General features: G+C 27.0%; 1 protein-coding gene across 1 annotated transcript in view; it reads left to right on the top strand.

Annotated features, from left to right (window-relative positions):
• Nucleotides 1-22,497, top strand: part of LOC135927338 (uncharacterized) — a 44,484-nt gene that overhangs the window by 5,342 nt on the left and 16,645 nt on the right. The window contains exon 3 of the mRNA XM_065463304.1: nucleotides 1,935-2,092. Within this exon, the coding sequence (XP_065319376.1) occupies nucleotides 1,935-2,092 (158 nt within the window). The remainder of the gene's footprint in view (nucleotides 1-1,934; nucleotides 2,093-22,497) is intronic.

Raw genomic sequence — 22,497 nt, 5'->3', positions numbered from 1 at the left:
TTTAAACATAGGGGTGTGGGTAGGGCGCATCCTTTTTGCTAAATCTACCTAACAACAATTTGACAAAAATGAAAATAGCCACCCTTAATAAAATGTGTATTTGAAATTCCCGTCCCTTTACAATGTTATAAATGATATTTATGATATATAGCTTTATCATTAATATATAAATATTTATTAGAGTATAAAAAGTTATTATTATATTTTTATTTTATAAATTTATAAAATGCTCTTTTAAAGAAAAAAATCTTGAAATTTAAATGACGATTGATCTATTTAAAAATAAAATAAATAAGAAAATTAATTTTGAATATTTTAATGATATAATGAAAATATTATGTATCATATTGTATTTTACACTAGTGAATAATTGTTTCCACTGATAGCAGCTTCTTGAGTGAGAGTGGTAATATCATCTTGCATAGCTTTATAATTGATATAATTAATATATTATGTAAATTTTGTAAAGATAAATTAAAATGATTTGTAAAATTTTGTAAAGATATATTAAAAGAATATTTAAGGTTTTATTTTGGCACCCTACAGTTGCTTGGTTAACTGAAGTTATAGGCTCATCTGTTAGTATAGATATTGAGAAAAGAAAAAAATAATAAATTAACAAATAAAGATTAAATAAATAAATACTTACCGATGACATGACGTAGCGATGACATGACGTAGTGGTGACATAGTGTGGATATCGGAAAATTATAATATAGATTATAATTATATATATGAAATTTTTTTTTTAAAAAGATATTATCTTATTATATATTCTTTTTGTAATACTTTTATTTATATCATATAAAAAAAAATATTTATTTTGTACATAATATTTAATTTTTTAAGTAACGAGTAGCCCGTTACTTTTTTGAATAGTCAATAACGCGCGTTCCTTTTTTAAAAAGGTAACCAGTAGGTAACGCGTCCCTTTTTTCAGACGTAACGAGTAACGATAACGTGTTTCTTTTTTTGCAGTAACGTTTACAGTACTATTTAGAATACTATTTTATACATAGCTTATGTTATTATTTTCTTCAAAATTAATATATTAAATTTTTTATATTGTTTTTTAAAACACATCATAAAATAATAAATTTAAAAAAAATATAAGAAAAATAAAATCCTCGCATTTTCCAAAATTTTAAATTTTTTGCATCCATTTAGTAGGTAAATCTTTTTTATAAATGATAATTTAATATGCTAATTAATATAATAGGAATACATTGCTTATCTTGTATATATTAATTTTTGAAAGTAAAATATTGGGACAAATACATAAAATAAAGAGAGGAAAATATATCCAATTTCTAGACATTCCATTTTTAAATAAATTAATTAATTAATAAATAATTATGTAAATGTAAATAAAAAGTTTGTAAATAGAACTGGTAATATTTTTGGCATTTTTTATTTTGTTTGATGAATACTTTCTGGATTAAATAATATAAAAGATGATGTATGTTGTTATGATAGATAATTTTTAAATTTTTTGCCATTAAATAATATCATGTTATTTGATTAATATTGACTCAATATTTTTTTATGCTCTCCAAAGCATGAACCCAAACCTTTTTTAAAATTTTTAACTCTAAACCCGAACCTGGATCCGAGTTTTCTAGATTTAAATTAATATTATATGAAATGAATTCCAGCAAAATTATTTACTTTTTTTTAACATAAACATAAACTTTTATATTTATTTAATAAGAGAAGGTAGTAAATGGAAATTCTAATTATATTTTAAAAATAAAACCTAATAGCTTAGATTTAAAATAATAACAGTAATAAACAAATTCAAATCTGTCAGATGATTTTTAGAAAATATCGGATAGGTAAAAAAAAATTTACAAATTAGACATCACATCCCTATCACCTAATATACTAGGATTTTTGAATTTTACAACCTTATTTTATCGATGATTTATCTATAGGCGGCATCTTATATCCAGACCAAATAGCAGCTCTTTTAATCAAGAAATATAATGAGGGTTACTCTGAATGCGTGAATCTAATTTTGGATTATCTAATCGAAATTGAGCAACTTGATGTTTTAGATTGTAGAGTGTACCATCTTATAGGTTATTTAAAGGTTTTTCCATTACTTAAATATTTTAATTTCTAAAGAAACAAAAAAATATTATTAAACAATATATATCTGTAAGAAAATGGAAATATATATGCGAAGTTAACTACATTAATATGTAATAATGTATATAAAATAACGATATCAAATCTAAATTGTCATGCATTGATTTAAACGATATTTGAAAATTTTGATTTTATTAGACAGTTAATCCTGAAAAGGTAACATTTATTTATTATATTGATGGCCAAATATAATTTGCCGTCCTACTATTTCTATGTTAATAATTTTATTAAATAACTATATAAATTATCATTATATGCAAGATAATTTTTATGGTAAGCAATTCATCTGACACTCTACTACTTGGTTCGAATTCGAACAATTTTTTTTTTAAACCAACCTCGATAAAATTTAGGTATTATTTAAAAAATCAAGAAATAAAGGGTAAGGTTAGTAAATTTTAATAAAATTCAGATTACAAATTTATTGATTTAGAAAATTATCAAAAATTGAGAATATCGTTAAAATTGCGTTTGGATTTGTATCATTATTGTATAAAAATAAAAGTAAAGAGGGTTACGCTTCGGTTCAGTCTGGAGCCGACTTTTAAAGACCAAACAGAACTTTAAATCATAATGTAAAAACCAAACACGAGTAACTAAACTAAGAAAAATAAAAGTTTACCTACTTTACTTCATCTATTATTAAAGCTCTTACTAATAGCCTATTACATAAAATCAACCAAGAGCCATCCACATGTTCACCAATAATACAATAAATCTCCCAACCCCCTTCAAGCCAACTGAGCTGATATCTATAAATTACTAGAATTAGGACCAAAAAAAACGTCTTGATGATTATTTAACTAACACTATGAAATCAATCTAATTCTTAACCTTTCAATTTCAATAAGAATTAGGTGCCTTAAAATTTCATCAAAAAAATATTCAGCTAGAGGACTTAATAATATATGTTATATTAAACAAACTATCTCATCTAGCACAACACCATTTAACAAACTTGAAAATTTTCTTAAGAAGAAATACTCAAATGTGAGACTCCTTCAGACATTATACCAGTTTAATTAGGAGCAGGACTCAACACCCTACATAAAATAAAAATGGGGTTCGCCTAATGGCCATAGCGTCATAAGTAATAGAATAAAATTTAGCCTAATCATATTGTTACACCTAATCAACTAGGTTTTGAGACAAAAATGGTATGCTGCAATAACTCACATTATTCTAGAAAATACCAAAGAGAATCTCCACATTTTAAAACTCGATTTTAACAAGGCTTTTCACATCATCCACAGAAATTACCAAATCCCCAGGTGGTGGTGCGCAGTTACCGTTTTTAAACAAGTTCATATCAATTATTAAAAATTTTAAACCCTTTCTAACTAAACTACTTCCTCATCTATCCTTCCTATATATTTATAATATCATATATACACTGTGATTATTAATCCTTTTATATTTAGACTCCCTATCCAATCTATAAAATCTCATAAAATATTGTTTATAAAAGGGGTCTAAAAAAGAGGTCTAAAACATTGAATTTTCTTCTTAATCATGGATGCAAGCATTACCCCCTCCCCCATAGTAGTCGGCATCGGTATCTGATATTTTCCCATCATTATTAGACTTTATATTTTATATCCTCAAGTTTCGTAAAGATAACCACTTTAAAAGACCTGAATATCCACGCAACATTCCCTCATAAGCATCATTTAAAAAGATTGGAACGGAACATTTATGATTACACGTCTCGGTGTATTTTTCATATCATACCCGCAATCCGAGGAATTTTATTTTAAATTATCCACCATCATAATAATGGTTATGAATGGATAGATGCAATTTCTAGTTATAATCTTGTCACATATCTATCACTAAAATAATTTAAGATCTCAATTAGCCTCAGGCTCAATACAAATATAGACACCTTACACATCAGCGGTCTATGCTAGATCTAGGTTGATAGCAAATGACAATCAATTGCATTGCAGATATTCTAAAGTTAATTCCGTTATCGTGGAATAAATGTCCTCATAAATAAGTTCTATCTTTCTCAATAATCGGGGATTATTATTTTCGAAAACGCACAGCATTCACTACCTAGGGGAAAACTATCTCCCATAACGCCAAGGAAAATAATTATCTCAGGTAGAGAATGTTTATGGAAATGTACAGATCTAACTGCATATCCACCTAAGGATCTATGCCCTTTATTTTTTATTGTAAATTTTTTAAAAATTTTACTTTAATGAACGAAATTTAATGAAATATTGAAAAAATATTTATAAATTTAAAAATTATGATCAAAAGTTGTTTTTCGCGAGAGGGCGGTTTCACAAAAAGTTTGAGCATCGTGTGTGAATTAAAAGCATGAATATGCGAGCTGTGAATAAAATATTCTATCGCACCCACCTCTATTAGCAAAAAATATATTTAAAAAAATTAGTCGGCCCCTCGCGTGTGATTATTCATGTATAGACATATTTGGAAAATAATAACATTCCACAGAGATTGCAAAATCTAATAAAATATTAAAATAACCTTTCTATCAAACTATAATATTAATTGGCACCACTCTTGGTAATTTTGGAAACTCATTCGTGAATTTCTAAAAATATTTTGGTAGGAAAATTTTCCACAATACTGGAAAGCTGTGGAAAGCTTCTAAATTCGACAAAAAATCGGATTAGAAATAGGCAGGTCAAATGTAATCCCAATACATAAGTGCATGTATGTATTTTTTTTAATATTGAACATTATTATATAAATAAAAAGTGACATAATTTTAAAAAAAGGAGAAAAAGTAAGTGCATTATAATTTAATCCACTTTAGAATTTCGATTTGAATCATTTGCTAATGAAAATGAGAATATTATATTAACTCATCTACTAAATTCTATTTCCAAATATGACATGGATGGTTTATTATTCCGATGAACTCACTCGGCCATAAATTTTTCTAAAATATAATTTAAAAATATTAGACATAAAAATAATTTTCTTTGGGAATATAAATACGAATTTATTCAATCTCTATTTAAAATGTAATCCATCAAAATATAAGTAAATATATTATATAAAAATACAAAAAGCATTTAGTAGGTGATTTAGTCGAACGATATTTTGTAATAAACAATTTTTTAAGTAGTTAGTCGAGCGGTATAGCAATAAGTGGTTAAGGTGAGCGATATTTTCAAGAGTTGTTAAGTTTATTTTTAAATCTAGATAAAAATACAAACGTATATATAGATACAATTTTAAAAATGTGTCTGTCGATAGATACCATTTTTATCGTACTTATATAGAGTTCACCATTGTTCTCGAACTGAAACTCTCATTATGAGAACACAAAATACGTAAACAACATTTTTATATTTTGTTCACATTAAATTTGAACATCATATAAAAAATTAATTAAAAAAATGTAAATACCCTGATTTTTATTGTTCATTTGAACAAATTCTCATTTAAAATGAGCATTTATTTAAAAAAATTTTTTTTACATTTAACTTATAATTCATTTATTAAAAGCTAGCGGAATAGAAAATTATTTTAAAAATTCTAATAAATTTATTTGCTTAAAATAATTTTGTGCATCAATGACATTGTTTTTGATGAGATTAAATTCAGATGTATTATAATATAGGAATTAACTTTATTAAATCGAGATATAAGTAATACAATTTTATGAAGATACAGGGTTCCCATTCAAAAAAGGAAAAGTCCAAATCAAAAAAGGAAAAGTCTCAATCATAAAAGGAAAAGGTCTGATCAAAAAAGGAAAAGGGTCAATCATAAAAGGAAAAGGTTCAATCAAAAAAGGAAAAGGTCCAAACAAAAAAGGAAAAGTGTCAATCAAAAAAGGAAAATTCCCAAAAATAAAGGAAAAAGTCCGATCAAAAAAGGAAAAGTGTCAAACAAAAAAGGAAAAAGTCCGATCAAAAAAGGAAAAGTGTCAAACAAAAAAGGAAAAGGTTCAATCAAAAAAGGAAAAGTGTCAAACAAAAAAGGTAAAGGTCCAATCAAAAAAGGAAAAGTGTCAATTGAAAAAGGAAAATTCCCAAAAGGAAAGGAAAAGTGTCAATCAAAAAAGGAAAATTCTCATTCAAAAAAGGAAAATCGTAATTTTTTAAAATTTTTTTTATAAAATATTATAAATTTTTCAATTTTTATTTATTTTTGTCATTCCTTCTTATTTTATTTCCAACTTTTTGCTATTTCTTTACTTTATTTGTATCTTTTCTCAATTTATTTATCTTACTATATCTTTTCTCAATTTTTTTCTTCTCATTTTTGATAATTCTTTTGTATTTTTAAAAATACAGGGTTTCCCATCCAAATAAGGAAAAGTCCCAATCAAAAAAGGAAAAGGTTCAATCAAAAAAGGAAAAGTGTCAAACAAAAAAGGAAAAAGTTCAATCAAAAAAGGAAAATTGTCAATCAAAAAAGGAAAATTGTCAATCAAAAAAGGAAAAGTCCCAAAGATTAAGAAAAAAGTCCAATCAAAAAAGGAAAAGTGTCAAACAAAAAAGGAAAAGGTTCAATCAAAAAAGGAAAAGTGTCAAACAAAAAAGGAAAAGTGTCAATCGAAAAAGGACAATCAAAAAAGGAAAATTCCCATACAAAAAAAGGAAAATCGTAATTTTTTTAAAAAAATATATAAACTTTTCAATTTTTCTTAAATTAATTTATTTTTGTCATTCCTTCTTATTTTATTTCTAACTTTTTGCGATTTCTTTATTTTATTTGTATCTTTTCTCACCATATCTTTTCTCTATTTCTTTTCTTCTCATTTTTAATAATTCTTTTTTAAAATTATATTATTTTTTTTGGCAGACTATTTTTTACATACATATTTATAATTACAATATTAAATTAATCGTTTGGTTATAATAAATAAGTTTGAACTGTAATACCAAACGATATGTAAATTAATAAAATATAATCATTTTAAAATTCTTATATTTTTAAAATTTTAATATATTCAAAACGCATTTATTCTTTTTAGCAAGTAAATAATTATTTTGTAATTTAATTATCTTTTAAACTATTTTGATTTATGAAAAATTAAACGCAAATGAGGTAAATTTTATATTCTTTTTCACTTCCATTTGTTGAGTATATATTTTAAAAATAAATTTTTTTGTTTTAAAAAATAAAATTATGAAGATATGGTAAAAAGGGGAAAAAATATTAACGGTGAAACAAAAGCTCAAATAATTGACGCGTTAAAAAAAGATAGTATCAAAAATATAGCATCATATCTTAAAGTAAGCTATAAGACAGTGACAAATATTAAATACTCTCATCTCAAAAATAATAAAATATAGCTTACCCAAAGGAGGTTCACGCGCACGCAAGAAATTAAATAAAGAGCAGGAAGAATATATATTAAATTGTATAAATTTGGATTGCACTTTATCCTTAAGAAGGTTATGTAAAATCATTAAAGAAAGATATGATGTGGAAATATCAAAAAATACGGTATCAAGGTTACTCTCAGGATTTAGGTACAGCTTAGAAGAGTATCATTACGTTCAGTTAGAGAAAATAACGAATCAAATATAGAGCAAAGAATACGCGAATTGGTTTGTAGATGTAGCATATATGAAGGAAAAATTTATATTTATCGATGAGAGCGGGTTTTCAATATCAATGAGGCGATTATATGGATATTCCCAAATAAATAAAAAGGCAATTAAAAATGTTCAAAGAATAAAGACAATATATTACACTATCATTGCGGCTCTCACAATTGAAGGAATATTTCGATTCGAAGTTCTTGATGGCCCTTGCAATGCTATATATTTTAGCAACTTTATAAATGAAATATTAAATCATTTTGAAGAATCTAACATGATTAATATGATTTTTGTGATGGATAATGTTCCATTTCATCACAATCATTCAATTAGGGAATCGATCGAAAGAAAAGGACATACATTGAAATATTTACCACCCTACAGTCCGTATCTTAATCCTATTGAGAATGTGTTTTTTCAATGGAAGGATTTTGTCAGAAATAAAAATCCTAGTAACGAGGAAGAATTAATTCGTTATATAGAACATGGGGAAAGAGGAATATCTGAAGAAAATGCAAAAAATTATTTTAGAAATATGGAGACATATATCCCAAAATGTAGAAGGGGAGAAATTATTAATGATTAATATAAATTTTTGTTTCGTAATATTTAATATATATCGTAATTGTAATTAAATAATTTCATATGTAAAAAATTATAATAAAAAAGTTGTCTGCCAAAAATTTAGTGAAAATTAAATATACTTAAAAGAATTATCAAAAATGAGAAGAAAAAAAAATTGAGAAAAGATATAGTGAGAAAAGATACAAATAAAATAAAGAAATCGCAAAAAGTTAGAAATAAAATAAGAAGGAATGACAAAAATAAATATAAGAAAAATTGAAAAGTTTATATATTTTTTTAAAAAAATTACGATTTTCTTTTTTGAATGGGAATTTTCCTTTTTTGATTGACCCTTTTCCTTTTCTTTTGGGAATTTTCCTTTTTCGATTGACACTTTTCCTTTTTTGATTGGACCTTTTTCTTTTTTGTTTGACACTTTTCCTTTTTTGATTGAACCTTTTCCTTTTTTGTTTGACACTTTTCTTTTTTTGATTGGACTTTTTACTTAACCTTTGGGACTTTTCCTTTTTTGATTGACAATTTTCCTTTTTTGATCGGACCTTTTCCTTTTTTGATTGAACTTTTTCCTTTTTTGTTTGACACTTTTCCTTTTTTGATTGAACCTTTTCCTTTTTAGCAGAGACCTGCAGGCCCGGCCCTAAACCCGGCCCGGGCCGTATTTTAAATTATAAATATACCCGGGCCGGGCCTAAAAATTTTTTTTTTAAACATATCCAGGCCGGGCCTAAAAAAAATTTTTTAAAATATATCCGGGTCGGGCCTAAGATTGTTAAACCCGGGCCGGGCCTTAATATTTTTTATAAAAATTTTTACATTATGAGTTAATAGTTATAAGATTATATTATATTATAGTTATGATTAATATAATATTGGGTGATGGTTAACACTACCTAACAACCCACAGATCGATCTAATTATTTATTTCCTGCAAATTTATTCAAAGTATTAATATATTTTTTTATAATTCATATCTAAATTTTTACAACATATTTTACCAAAACAATTAAATAAAGGAATATCTTAAATAAGCCCCAATATTAAAGTATTATTAATATATTTTTTTATAATTCATTTCTAAATTTTTAGAATATATTTTACCAAAACAATCAAATAAAGGAATATCACTTCTTAAAGTTTGTAATAGAAAAGGAGAAATAAAATTGATTTTACTTAATATAAAGCATTTTTTAATTGAAAAATTTGTTTTACACAAGTATCATTTTATTTCTCTTTTTCTCTGTCCCAAATTCAAGCAATTACGTATGTAGTCAGGGACAGATCGCAAAATGACAGAAAACTATATAAAAGATTATATCAAATTACAAGAGGCTCAGGAAGTAAATGAAATACCATCGACCAGTCAAATTACGACTGTTGTTAAACAAACTGAATCGTTTTATGACAAATGGGGCGATGGTAATTCTGGTAATATGTCAATACCCGATGATGAATATTATAATTACATAAATAATAGATAAAACATTTAAGGTGGATAATTTGTTAGAGTGGTGGGCGGCTCATCAAAGCCAATTTCCAATTTTAGCAAAATTGGCAATTCCTGCTTTAAGTGCAAGCTGTGAGAGCAATTTTTCCACTACTGGGAGAATTCTTGAATAAAGAAGAAGTAATCTTCAACCTGAAAAGGTAGATATGCTTCTCTTTTTTCATGATAATTTGTGAATTTTTAATATCTTTCTTGAGTATAGGGTTTAGTCAATCATGCTGGTTTTTTACTTTGCAAACTGTCAAATATTTATTGCATTTATTATATTTACCTTGAGTCATGAAAGTTTTTAATCCAACATTTTTCATTATTTTTTTTTACAATATTATATAATACAATTATCTTCTTTTGTTAAAAATTTATATTATAAAATAAATTATATTAATATTGTGCAATTAGATTATATTTTCAAAATACTATTTATTATACATGCATTTTTTTAAATAGCGATTTATTTTTATTTTATAAATTAAATAGTAAATTAAATACAATATATTATATTCTCAAAATATTTTCCATTTTTATAAATTAAATATTAGTTTTATTTTTTTTAAATGTAATATAAAATATAGTATATGACAAATATTATTACCATTTTATGAATATTAGTTTTATTTTTATAAATGCAATATAAAATATAGTATATGCTCAAAATATCCATTTTTATAAATAACAGTTTTATAATTTTTATAAATTCAATATAATATTCTCAAAATATTAGCTTTTTACATGTATTTTTTAAATAATAAGCGATAATACTCGCTGAAAAATATGGTAAAATACCTCATAGGTGAATTTTTGTATATACCAGGTCGCATATAATTTTAAAAAATTCCGAGCCGGGCCTGATTTTTTTTAAAAAATATCCGGGCCGGGCCTAAAAAATTTAAAACCGGGCCGGGCCGGGCCGTGCAAATGGTACCTCTGCAGGTCTCTGCTTTTTAGATTGGGACTTTTCCTTCTTTGAATGGGAAACACTGTAATTGATATTAGGTCCATTTTTTAAACAATTCTTTGTTTTTTTTCATCATACATATGTCGTAATTTTTAAAGGGATCATAACTATCCAGGATCTTCACGGGATTTAAAGGGATCCTTTTAAAATTTCATTTTTTAAAGGATAAAGAACTATACGGCATTATCATGTTTGAACCATTATATAGAAGAATCTTATTTTAAAAAGCGTTTTCCGCGCGTTTCGTTTCGTTTTTTAATTTTATTGTTATTCATTTATTTTCAATGTTGTTTTGTCTAATATAGGGTATCAATCGATAGCTAATCAAAAGATCTATTAAACTGGAGGTCAATCTCTCCCCCATAAAGGGCCGGTCTAGGCCTTGGGGGGGGGGTGTCAGAAATATTTTTATCAACACAAAATATCGATATAGGTATCAAATAAAAGCTAATTTTAATATGGCTTGACTGAAGGTCTTCATTCTTTGTTTGGATGGGTATGACTTAGTCTGGGGGGTAGGGGTGGAAGGGGGGGTTAAAAAATTTTATTTTGATATGGGTATCAAATAAAAGCTAGTTTTAATATTGTTTGACTGAAAGCTTGGTCTTTATGGGTATGACTTGGTCTGGGGGTTGGGGGGGGGCTGTAAATTTTTTTTTTTTATGGGTATCAAATAAAAGGTAATAAAAATATTTTTTAATTTAATAATAATAATCACTCATAGAGGGCGGGTCTATATCTTGGGGGGTCAGGAATATTTTTATCACCACAAAATATCGATATGGGTATCAAATAAAAGCTAATTTAATATCTTTAGATTGAAATTATTCATTTTTTGTCTTGATGATAATGATTGTCAGGCCCTCAACATATTAACAAAATGTCTAGTTAGATAGAATTTACAGAAATAAAAGAGAATGAAGATAAAGCAATTTTTTAAATCTTTTTTCGGTTCCAATCCTGAACTTGAAATATATAATTTGCAGTGTTCTATATTTAGCGTGTTATTCCATATCTATTTTTTTTATAATCGATAGCTTTAGCTTGCTACATTTTTTTAAAAAGAGCTCGTTACTAAATAAATTTTAAAAATTATTATAATAATTTTATAATTAATTCTAAAATCATAATCTTTTTATTTTATTTATTTAAATTTACATTTTAAAATATGCATTGTAAATATATTTTTCAAAATAAAATAATTTTTAATTCGACAGTAGACATTGATAATGAAAATAATATGGTACAAATAAAATAAATAGATTATGATTTTAAAATTAATTATAAAATTATTAAAATAATTTTTGCTATTTATTTAGTAACGAGCTACCGCTATCTCTCTTTTAAAAAAAATGTAGCAAGCTAAAGCTATCGATACTAAAAAGAATAGCTATGGAATAACGCGCTAAATATAGAACACTGCAAATTATATATTTCAAGTTCAGACCGAAAAAAGATTTAAAAAATTACTTTATCTTCATTCTCTTTTATTTCTGTAAATTCTATCCAACAAACATTTTGTTAATATGTTGAGGGCCTGACAATCATACTCATCAAGACAAAAAATGAATAATTTTAATCTAAAGATATTTAAATTAGCTTTTATTTGATACCCATGTCGATATTTTGTGGTGATAAAAATATTCATCTCTAGACCAGCCCTCTTGATTATTATTATTAAATAAAAAAAATATTTTTATTACCTTTTATTTGATACCCATCAAAAAAGTTATTTTTTACACCCCCCCTCTCCAGACCAAGTCATACCTATAAAGACTAAGTATGAAGACTTTCAGTCAAACCTTATTATAATTAGCTTTTATTTTATACCTATAAACAAAAGAAATTATTTTTTACACCCCCCATCCACCTTCCAGACCAAGTCATACCCACCCAGACCAAGAATGAAGACTTTCAGTCAAACCATATTAAAATTAGCTTTTATTTGATACCCATATCGATATTTTGTGTTGTTAAAAATATTTCTGACACCCCCCCCCCCCAAAGGCCTAGACCGGCCCTTTATGGGGGAGTGATTGACCTCCAGTTTAATAGATCTTTTGATTAGCTATCGATTGATACGCTATATTGGACAAAACAACATTGAAAATTAATGAATAAAAATAAAATTAAAAAACGAAACAAAACAAAACAAAACGCTCTGAAAACGCTTTTTAAAATAAGATTCTTCTATATCATGGTTCAAACCTTATAATGCCGTATAGTTCTTTATCCTTTAAAAAATGAAATTTTAAAGGTTACACTTTAAATCCCGTGAAGATCCCGGATAGTTATTATCCCTTTAAAAATTACGACATATGTATGATGAAAAAAAACGTAAAAAATTGTTTAAAAATTGGACCTAAATTTATCAATTATTTTTAAAAATACAAAAGAATTATCAATAGAAAAGATATAGTAAGATAAATAAATTGAGAAAAGATACAAATAAAGTAAAGAAATCGCAAAAAGTTGGAAATAAAATAAGAAGGAATGACAAAAATAAATAAAAATTTTAAAAAAATTGAAAAATTTATAATATTTTATAAAAAATTTTAAAAAATTACGATTTTCCTTTTTTGAATGGGAATTTTCCTTTTTTGATTGACACTTTTCCTTTCCTTTTGGGAATTTTCCTTGTTCGATTGACACTTTTCCTTTTTTAATTGGACCTTTTCCTTTTTTGTTTGACACTTTTCCTTTTTAACACTTATCCTTTTTTGATCAGACTTTTTCCTTTTTTGTTTGACACTTTTCCTTTTTTGATCGGACTTTTTCCTTTCATTTTGGGAATTTTCCTTTTTTGATTGACATTTTTCCTTTTTTGTTTGGACTTTTTCCTTTTATGACTGACCCTTTTCCTTTTTTGATAAGACCTTTTCCTTTTATGATTGAAACTTTTCCTTTTATGATTGAAACTTTTCCTTTTTTGGGGACTTTTCCTTTTTTGAATGGGAAACCCTGAATTAAAATGATAGTTTTTAGTTGCAATATCGTCTTTCTTTTTTATACGTATTAGAATTGTAAATGTTAAAAAATTTATTATATTACCTACATTTCATTTAATAATTTCTATCTCAAAATTACATCCAATTATATCAAATTCTTTGATTCAATCCTGACCACATAAGGGTGGTTCATCCCCAACCAATACGTAAAAATTTAAATACATCACATTTAAATATTTAACCTTACAATTAATCACTTGCCAACTATGATGGGTGCTCCTTCATAAGAAAATAGTTTTTTAAACAACTAATTATCAATGTTTTCATTATTTGCGAGCCTTTCAAATTCTTTAATTAATAAGGACGTCATCGGAGATCCTATATCTATCAAGAAAATTTCAGTTTATTTAATTTATATCAATCATAAAATCATTAATATAATTAATTATTGCGTTGCCTTAAATTATAATGTACATAAGTTATGTTTTTTGTTGCTGATGCTGTCCGCCCTTCTATGTACATAATCATTGTCCTTCTATCCGGTTCCATCTAGCTCCAACGTCTCTTTTCCGTGAATCTTTCTCTGTACAGTTTTTACTATTTGCAACTTCTATCTATTGACATTTGACCCATATATCGTCAATAATATTCAAATCCGCCCTATTTTCCTTATCAGTCACCTTAGATTTTACATTACGACAGTTAATTATGAACTGGTACCGCAATAAATTCCGTATTCAGCCCAGAACCAGAGCCTTTAAGCCGATCCAAATATTCGGATGACTCCACTCTATCTGGCTTGAAATTAAAATGTTCAAATATTCAAGTAATCTTATTTTTTTTCAACTTTTTTTTAAAAATCAATTCTATCATTTGCTGATAAGATAAATTCAAAATGTACATAATACTTACCGCCATATCTTTATCAATCGTTTCAAAAAATTTATATTTTTTGGTGGCCTCAATGCACAATATTTTCAGTTAAGAATTTAAGGTACAAAGTCTTCGAAAGCACCTTGATTTTGATGGAATTTCTACTCTCCACCCTAATGAGATTAGCTCAAATGTAATATAATGTAGGAATTAACTCTATTAAATCGAGATATAAGTGTGATAAATGCCATATTAGATATTATTATATTTCATAAATTTTATATTACAGTTTATTTGGATTATATTATCATGATTATTATATATATGATTGACGTTTATAATGTGATTCTATATAATGCAACAAATATAGTGTCTGGTTTATAATTTACTTCAATAAGTAAATTCAAAATGAATATTAAAACATAAGTTTCCAGGGACCCGGAACTAAGACATTTTGGCGTTCCCGTTCAGCTCAGATTCCGGTGAAAAAATTGTTCCGTTCCGGTTCCGTCCCAGTTACGAAACGTTCCTATAAAAATATCTAAATATATTTTTAAATCTACACATTTTAATATTTATTTAATCATTAAATGAATCAATTATTACATCGAAGCAATAGTATGTTTCTGATTATCATTTATATTGGTTCTATGTGGTATTAGTATAAATTCGAGTTTCAAAATAAAAACGTTCAACACTTACCTACATGGAATTGCTAATACGATTTGGACCAATTCATATAGGATAGGATTTTTATTTTATTGGATTCCCAATATTCTAGCAAATTTTTTAATTTATTTACACGTAAATAATTTTATAGTTGGTAGAATATCATATACTTTTTGTAAGTTCTGTTATGTTTTTTTTATCCTTGGACCTTAGAAAGATATATAATTCATCATATTCTTCTCCTTCTTCAGAAGTGCTAGTTTTATATAGTTTGATATGATTAATGATTTTATTATCATAAAAAAATAAAAAGAACATAATATATGCACCTGAGATGGATTAAAATTTTTTATTTTCTTTAATTATAGAAATAAATAAGAAATTATTATATATTTTTAGGAACATTCTGGGACCCTTCCGGAAAGGTTCCGGAATACACGTTCTGGTTCTGTCCCCGTTCCATAAATTTATTCAAAGTTCCATTCCATGTCCATGGAATTTGCTGAAGACAAATTAAAATGATTACTTTTGGTTGCAATAGCTTTTAATAAAAAATGGGCGTCATGTCAAAGCGAAGATTTATATATTCCTATACATATATCCTTTATATTTTTTGATATCTATAGATTTAAATGGAGAAAAAAATGATATTTAATAAATATTTATTTTTTTATATATGTTTTATTATATTTTTTTTATTATAGTCTATTTTTTAAATTATATGCTCATATGAGATGTAATAAATTTTGTATTCAAATATTTTTATTTTTAAGATTAAAAAATAGAGATACGACATTTTTGAGTTAGATACATCAACAACTCTGATATTTTGTAATAATTAATTTATTAACCGATTAGCCGGCCAATTTTTCCAACCATGTGATAATTTATATTTATTTTGTTAGATAATTAATAATGTGATTATGAATTTGGTATATATAATTAATTTAATCATTATTTATTGTAACAATAATTTAAAATTAATTAACAGACGTGTGGAAAGTTTGAATCCAATGATTATGAAACTATGGTATAATGTTTTATATATAATTACTCTGATATAAAATATAAAGAAAAATATAATGGTACAAATTCGGAATTTATAAAGTTAAAATAAAGAGTATTTTATAAAGAAAAGAAATGAAATAATTACCTTTTTTATATTCAAGGTTAGGTAGATTATATTTAAGATAAAACTATATGACATTATTAATATAAAAAAATTATTATCAGTGGCGTAGCCAGGATTGATCCATGGGGGGTTTTAAAAAATTTTTGGGGACTTCGCCCCCAAACGCATTTTAAAAATTTGCCAATTTTGTGCCTTATTGGTGTCTAACCACTATAGTAGCCAGCATAAATGGAAAAAATATTAGTAACTAAATTTTGGGTAGCCAGCATAAATGAAAAAATATTAGTAACAAAATTTTGGCTAAATTTATGATTAATACGCGACTGAAATCATTATTCTGAAAATTTTATCAATGTTTAGTCAATTGTAAATTAATTCAATCCATTCGGTGTAGAAAGAAGAATAAAATCGCCCCCCCCCAACCTCCCATTTTTTATAATCACTCATTATATCTTATTCTATGTTAAAAATAATAATTTTAATTAAATTTTTGCATATAACAAAATTTTGCAGAGAATTTCATTATAGATTTTATTTATTATTTATACAATAAAATAAATTTTAAAATGTATAAATTTTATACAGATTATATTAAAAATTTATTCTAAATAACTATAAATAGAATTACAAAAAAATATGAGTAATTCTTGTGCGGTATTTTAAAAAAATCGAATTTAACAATCATAATATAATTAATACAAATGAGTATATTAGGACGGGTTGGGTCGGGCCTTGATAATTTATTTAAATATATCTAAATATTCAATTTTATGTTAAATTTTTTATGTAAAATAAAAATATTTGATTTTATTCATAAAAACTAGACACCATATAACATATATCTTTTATTTTGAGTAATTATTAAAATGGATTTCTATATTTAAATAAATTCGGGCCAGTCCGACTAAAATTTTTAAAAAAAATTCGGACAGGGCCGGGCTTGAAAAATTAGACCCGATGCAGACCACTAAAGTGCAAATGCAATATTTTTATTAAAAATAATATAATATATAAATATTATGATGACTAAGAATTCATTATAATTACGTTTTGAATATAAAAATTTTATGACTAAGATCATATTATAATAATATAGCAATTTTATAATTTGGTATTATAAAGAGAGGTCTACTTTTTTCTGAGATTTGACTAATTCATCTAGAATCAAATTTCTATCTAGAATAATCTCCTTATAAATATTTAATATTGCGAATCCATTTAAACGGCTTTCACCGGTGCTATTTCTTAAATAGGGTTTTTAACCTTTTCAAAGTTGAAAAAGACCTTTCATTAGTGCAGGTGCTAATCGGTAAGGTAGCTAAGATAAAAAACATAGTTTTGATATTAGGCAGGGAATCTAAAGTGCAATTATATAAGGAAAGGGCCTGAAGAGCATATTTTGGTCTCAAAGAGTACTCTATTCTGTCAGAATTTTTATACCAAAATTCAACATCACAAAGTAATTTATCATACGATCATGATAATTCATCAGAATAAAGCTCTTTAATATCTTCTCGCGTTTCAAGTGTATTTAGACTCAACCGGCAAAAGAAAATAAAAGCTGTTTAAAATAAAATTGTGACTAATTAATCTTTCATTTAATTGAAATAAAAATGTGTCCTAATTTAACTATGCGAGAAAAATTTATAATATATTTTTATTGTTATTTAATATTTTACATATAATTTTAAAAAATAATCGTGAATTCCATATCAAATCAACCAAGGTTTCAACCCGACCCCTTTCAATTTTTCTTAAATTTTGCATACTGATAGTATATACTATAACTAAGAAATAAAATTTTACTTTCCAACACTGTTTATCCGCTAAGATATAGGCGTTTAAAGCGCGGAAAAATGGTACATTTTTGACAAAATGTACCTCATTAATTTTCAAATATCTCGACAAATAATTATGTTAGAGAAATAATTTAAATTTTATTATGTAGCTTAATAAGTGTTCTTTAATATGACATAAAAATAAATATAATAGAAATCTGATTAATATCGGAAATCGGATGTATAAAACCAAAAATGGCCATTGAAAAAAAAGGTATTTTTTTTTTCAAATTTTTTGCTTGAAGATAGATATCACACTGCTTTATATTTTTACAAAATCCTAGACTGGGATGAACATGGGTTTAGGAGTTATGACTCTTTATATAGCTAAATTTGATCAAATTTAGCAAAAATATCATCATATTTAAATACCCATTTCTAGTGGATAAAAATGCTCAATTTTTTCAAATTATATTGATTAATGCTCAAATATGATATTCTAAAAAAATCAGCCGAAAAGGGGTTTAAATTTTTTTCAATTTTTATTGGTGTTCAAAGGAAGTAGTAACTTCTGCCTAAATGCAAGCAATCTCCTTCTCATCTCGATTCATGAATTTCCAAATTCTTTACGAATTTACCAAAGCTACATCAATAAAATTGGTGGTAGATATGGGATTATCACACAAATCAACTCCATACATGGGTTTGTTATAAGCAGTGATCATATTTGGTTGAGAAATTTTTATTTTAGAAAATATTTTCTTGAAATACCTCGTCACCACCGTATTATAATTCCAACGAACTATAAATATTTCGTTTAATTTTTCGAACCTATAATCATAATATCCTCTTTCTTTTTTTGCTACAGCATTTATAGATTCAACTAGGCAATGCTCCATTCTATTAACCCTCATAGTTCCAGTTGTAAAATATCCCATTTGTTTTAAGTATGACAAAAGTTTAATTGAGTTATGGTTTTGTAAGGCCTAACTTTATGAAATCTATCATGTATATGTTTTTTTTAGTATTGTCTGTCAAATGAATATTATATTATATTTTATTTTTTTTTCTATTAAATCCTTTATTTTCAATTTTCAAATAATAAATAATATAAAGTATTAAAAAAAACGAAAATATAATATTTTATGGTTTCAATTCTCACTAAAATCACAAACTTAGTCAACAAAATCCTAAATGGAGACGTACCCAGCTTTATTACCCCTTTACTCTTCGGTGCCAGACTCATCGCACTCCAAAAACCAAACAAGGACGTTCGGCCCATCGTTTTTGGTTCAACTAACCGTAGATTGGTCGCTTTAATCGCATCTAGAATCAAACACGATGCCGCACACATTCTAAGCCCCTACCAACTTGGTGTAGAAATACCTGGTGGGTGTGAAGCTGCTGTGCACTTAACATGAATTCACCTTGAAAATAACCCAAAAAACGAATCTCTAGTAAAAATTGACTTCTCTAACGCCTACAACACTCTTTCGGGCAACACGTTCCTACATTCAACTTGCTTCCATTTCCCCGCTTACACCAAATTTCTTTTCTCTTGCTACCAATCACCAACAATCTTACAATTCAACAAAGAAAAGATACTTTCTGTCGAGGGTATCCAACAGGGCCCTCTCGGATCCCTTCTCTTTAGTCTTGGGATCAATGACATGATAAAATCAATAAACTCTTCATGTACTCTATCGCTCCACGCTTAGTATATTGATGATAGAATCTTGAGTGGTCCCTGTAGTGAAATCGCCAAAGCAGTCAACATAATTAAGGAAATGGGCACAGCCATTGGACTTTCGCTTAACCAGAGCAAATCTGAATTCTCACATTTAAATTCTAATGCTCCCAACACTCACGATTTCAAATTCACATCAAGCGTTGAATTAACACATCTAGGATCGCCTGTAGGAGGACACGAGGCAATAAGCACCTTTCTTCATTCCACACTCGACATACTCCTCAAACTGGAGGACATCTTTACACTTCTTCCATCACACAAGTCATTTTTTTTGCTAAAAAATTTCTTTTTTATACCAAGGATTCTTTACGCACTTCGGTCAACACCAATTTTTAAATATCCTATTCCTCTCCAAACTTACGAAAAAGGAATAAAGGACTTAACCGAAAAAATAGTAAATATCAGATTCAACGAAACCGCTTGGGCCCAAGCAATTCTTCCAACCAAATTTGGTGGTCTCGGCATCAGATCTTCACATGACTTAGCAATAACTACTTTCATATCGAGTAGTCTCTTGACAAAGCCAATAACCACCGCCCATAATTCTAAAGAAGACCTTTCCTTAATCGTGGCTATGGATATTTGGAAAACAAGGATCAATGCTGATTCTCATCCCCCCACAACCCATAAAAGACTGGGATGCACCAGTGGTTGCTCGCTGCGTTGAAACTCTCTTATCTAGCGTGCAATCTACCGACCGCACCCTATTCTCTTCCCTGCTCAATGGTACGGGACATGAGTTTCTTGAGGCCATCCCATCTACCAATCTTCAGCTTCACCTATCCAACAAAGAATTTACCCACGCCATCGGCATTCGTCTAAATTGTTCCATCACTCACCCTTACATCTGCTCAGGGTGCAACTCGCCAGTTGACTCGAAGGGTAGACATAGTTTACATTGTCGCTCCTGCAATGGACGATTCATTAGACACAAGCAATGTAATAAAATCATCCAACATGCACTGAAATCCGCCCAAATTCCTTCCACTCTAGAACCACAGGGTCTTTTTAGATCTGACGGTAAATGTCCTGACGGGATCTCTCAAATCCCATGGAGGAGAGGCCAACTTTTGGTATGGGACTATTCCTGTATTGACCCCTTGGCCCCACCCAACCACGCCATCAACATCCTTGACCAGAAGGAACAACTTAAAACTTCTAAATACACAGAAATAATGAACGATCATTGCTTCATCCCAATCATATCAACCACTCTTAGCACATTCGGCAAACTCGCCTTAGCATTTTTCAAAAACTTAGGATCACAAATCAGCAAACTCTCAGAAGAACCTCGAGAGGGTTTTTTTCTTCGTCAACGATTATCCATAGCGATTCTCAAAGCTAATTATATCAGTTTCAATGGTAGTCTTCTAGCCAAAGAGCTATCCTAGACTACACTTACGTCCCTTTTTCATTTTTGTTTCCCTGCGTCACACCATCTCCGTTCTTTTTTTTTATATAGTATTATTATATATTTTTCAAACATATTATATTTTAAATTTAGTAATTTTAATTGGGTCATTGTATTCCGGGTTATTGGAATAGAAATATCACTATTATTAGGCAATACATCATTTACTGTGAGAACGAATGATATCCAGTAAATAATAGAATACAAATAAATCTCTTAATAACTGGGATGGTTATACATTATTAGAACTATTCATTTGTTTTGCATAAATATTACTTTGATCTACAATTAGGGAATATAAGTCTTCGCCGAAAATTAATAAATATATCTGATAGATTTTTAACATGCAGATTCTCTTCAGGTTTTATTATATCTTTATTTTACTCATTGAAAGGGATTGTAGAATATAACATATCTGTTTTCTCCATTTTAAATGGCGAGAAATTACAGAATAGCTTCTTGTAGTAGATGGTTCTGGAATGTCATCATAAATTGAATTATGAATCTCCAATTCACCAGCAGTATCTGAAGGTAAAACTCCGTCATTTGTTAAGTCATTTTAGAAACGATTCATTTAAAAATTTTAATTAAAAATTAAATATTTATTTTTATAGAATCTTGATTTTTTAATTTGTCATCTATTATTTTGATAATTTTGATTGAATAAAACAGGTGCATAAGAAAAAAAATGTTCAGCAAGGAAGAGGGTTAATTTAAAATTTTTATGTATAATTTTAATTTTCGAATATTTATGAACCGAATATTTGCAAATAATTTCATATAATTAGGTCTAGATAAAAAATTATAAAATAAACATCTTATTCGATTCTCAGGTGGCTCAAAACTATTTCCAAAAGACCTTTTTTGAAAATTTTTTTTAAAAAACTTTCAGGGGGCTCGAGCCATCCCCCTTTCCCCCCTCCCCCTCCTTAGTAATGGTAATAGTTTTAAGTATAATATAAAAAATTATAATTCATTATGTTAAATTTGATTTATTTGAATTTTTAAAAATAATTTATACTGATAGATGGTTAACGGTGCATATATGCACCAGTCAACTTTATATGGTTACCGATTAAAATTTTAATTATTTAAAATTTCAAAAATGATTGATAAATATTGATATATCATATACGTTAGTTTTCATCGAAATAATTTCATAATATGCTCGTGAGATCACTTAGAAGACTTTGCATTTTAG

The sequence above is a fragment of the Gordionus sp. m RMFG-2023 genome, chromosome 3 (genome assembly GCF_954871325.1).
Source record: "Gordionus sp. m RMFG-2023 chromosome 3, tfGorSpeb1-WG-v2, whole genome shotgun sequence".
In the NCBI taxonomy this organism is placed as follows: Eukaryota; Metazoa; Nematomorpha; class Gordioida; order Chordodea; family Parachordodidae; genus Gordionus; species Gordionus sp. m RMFG-2023.
The sequence above is the reverse complement of the archived record's forward strand: the minus strand, read 5'-3'. Positions and strand labels throughout refer to the sequence as shown.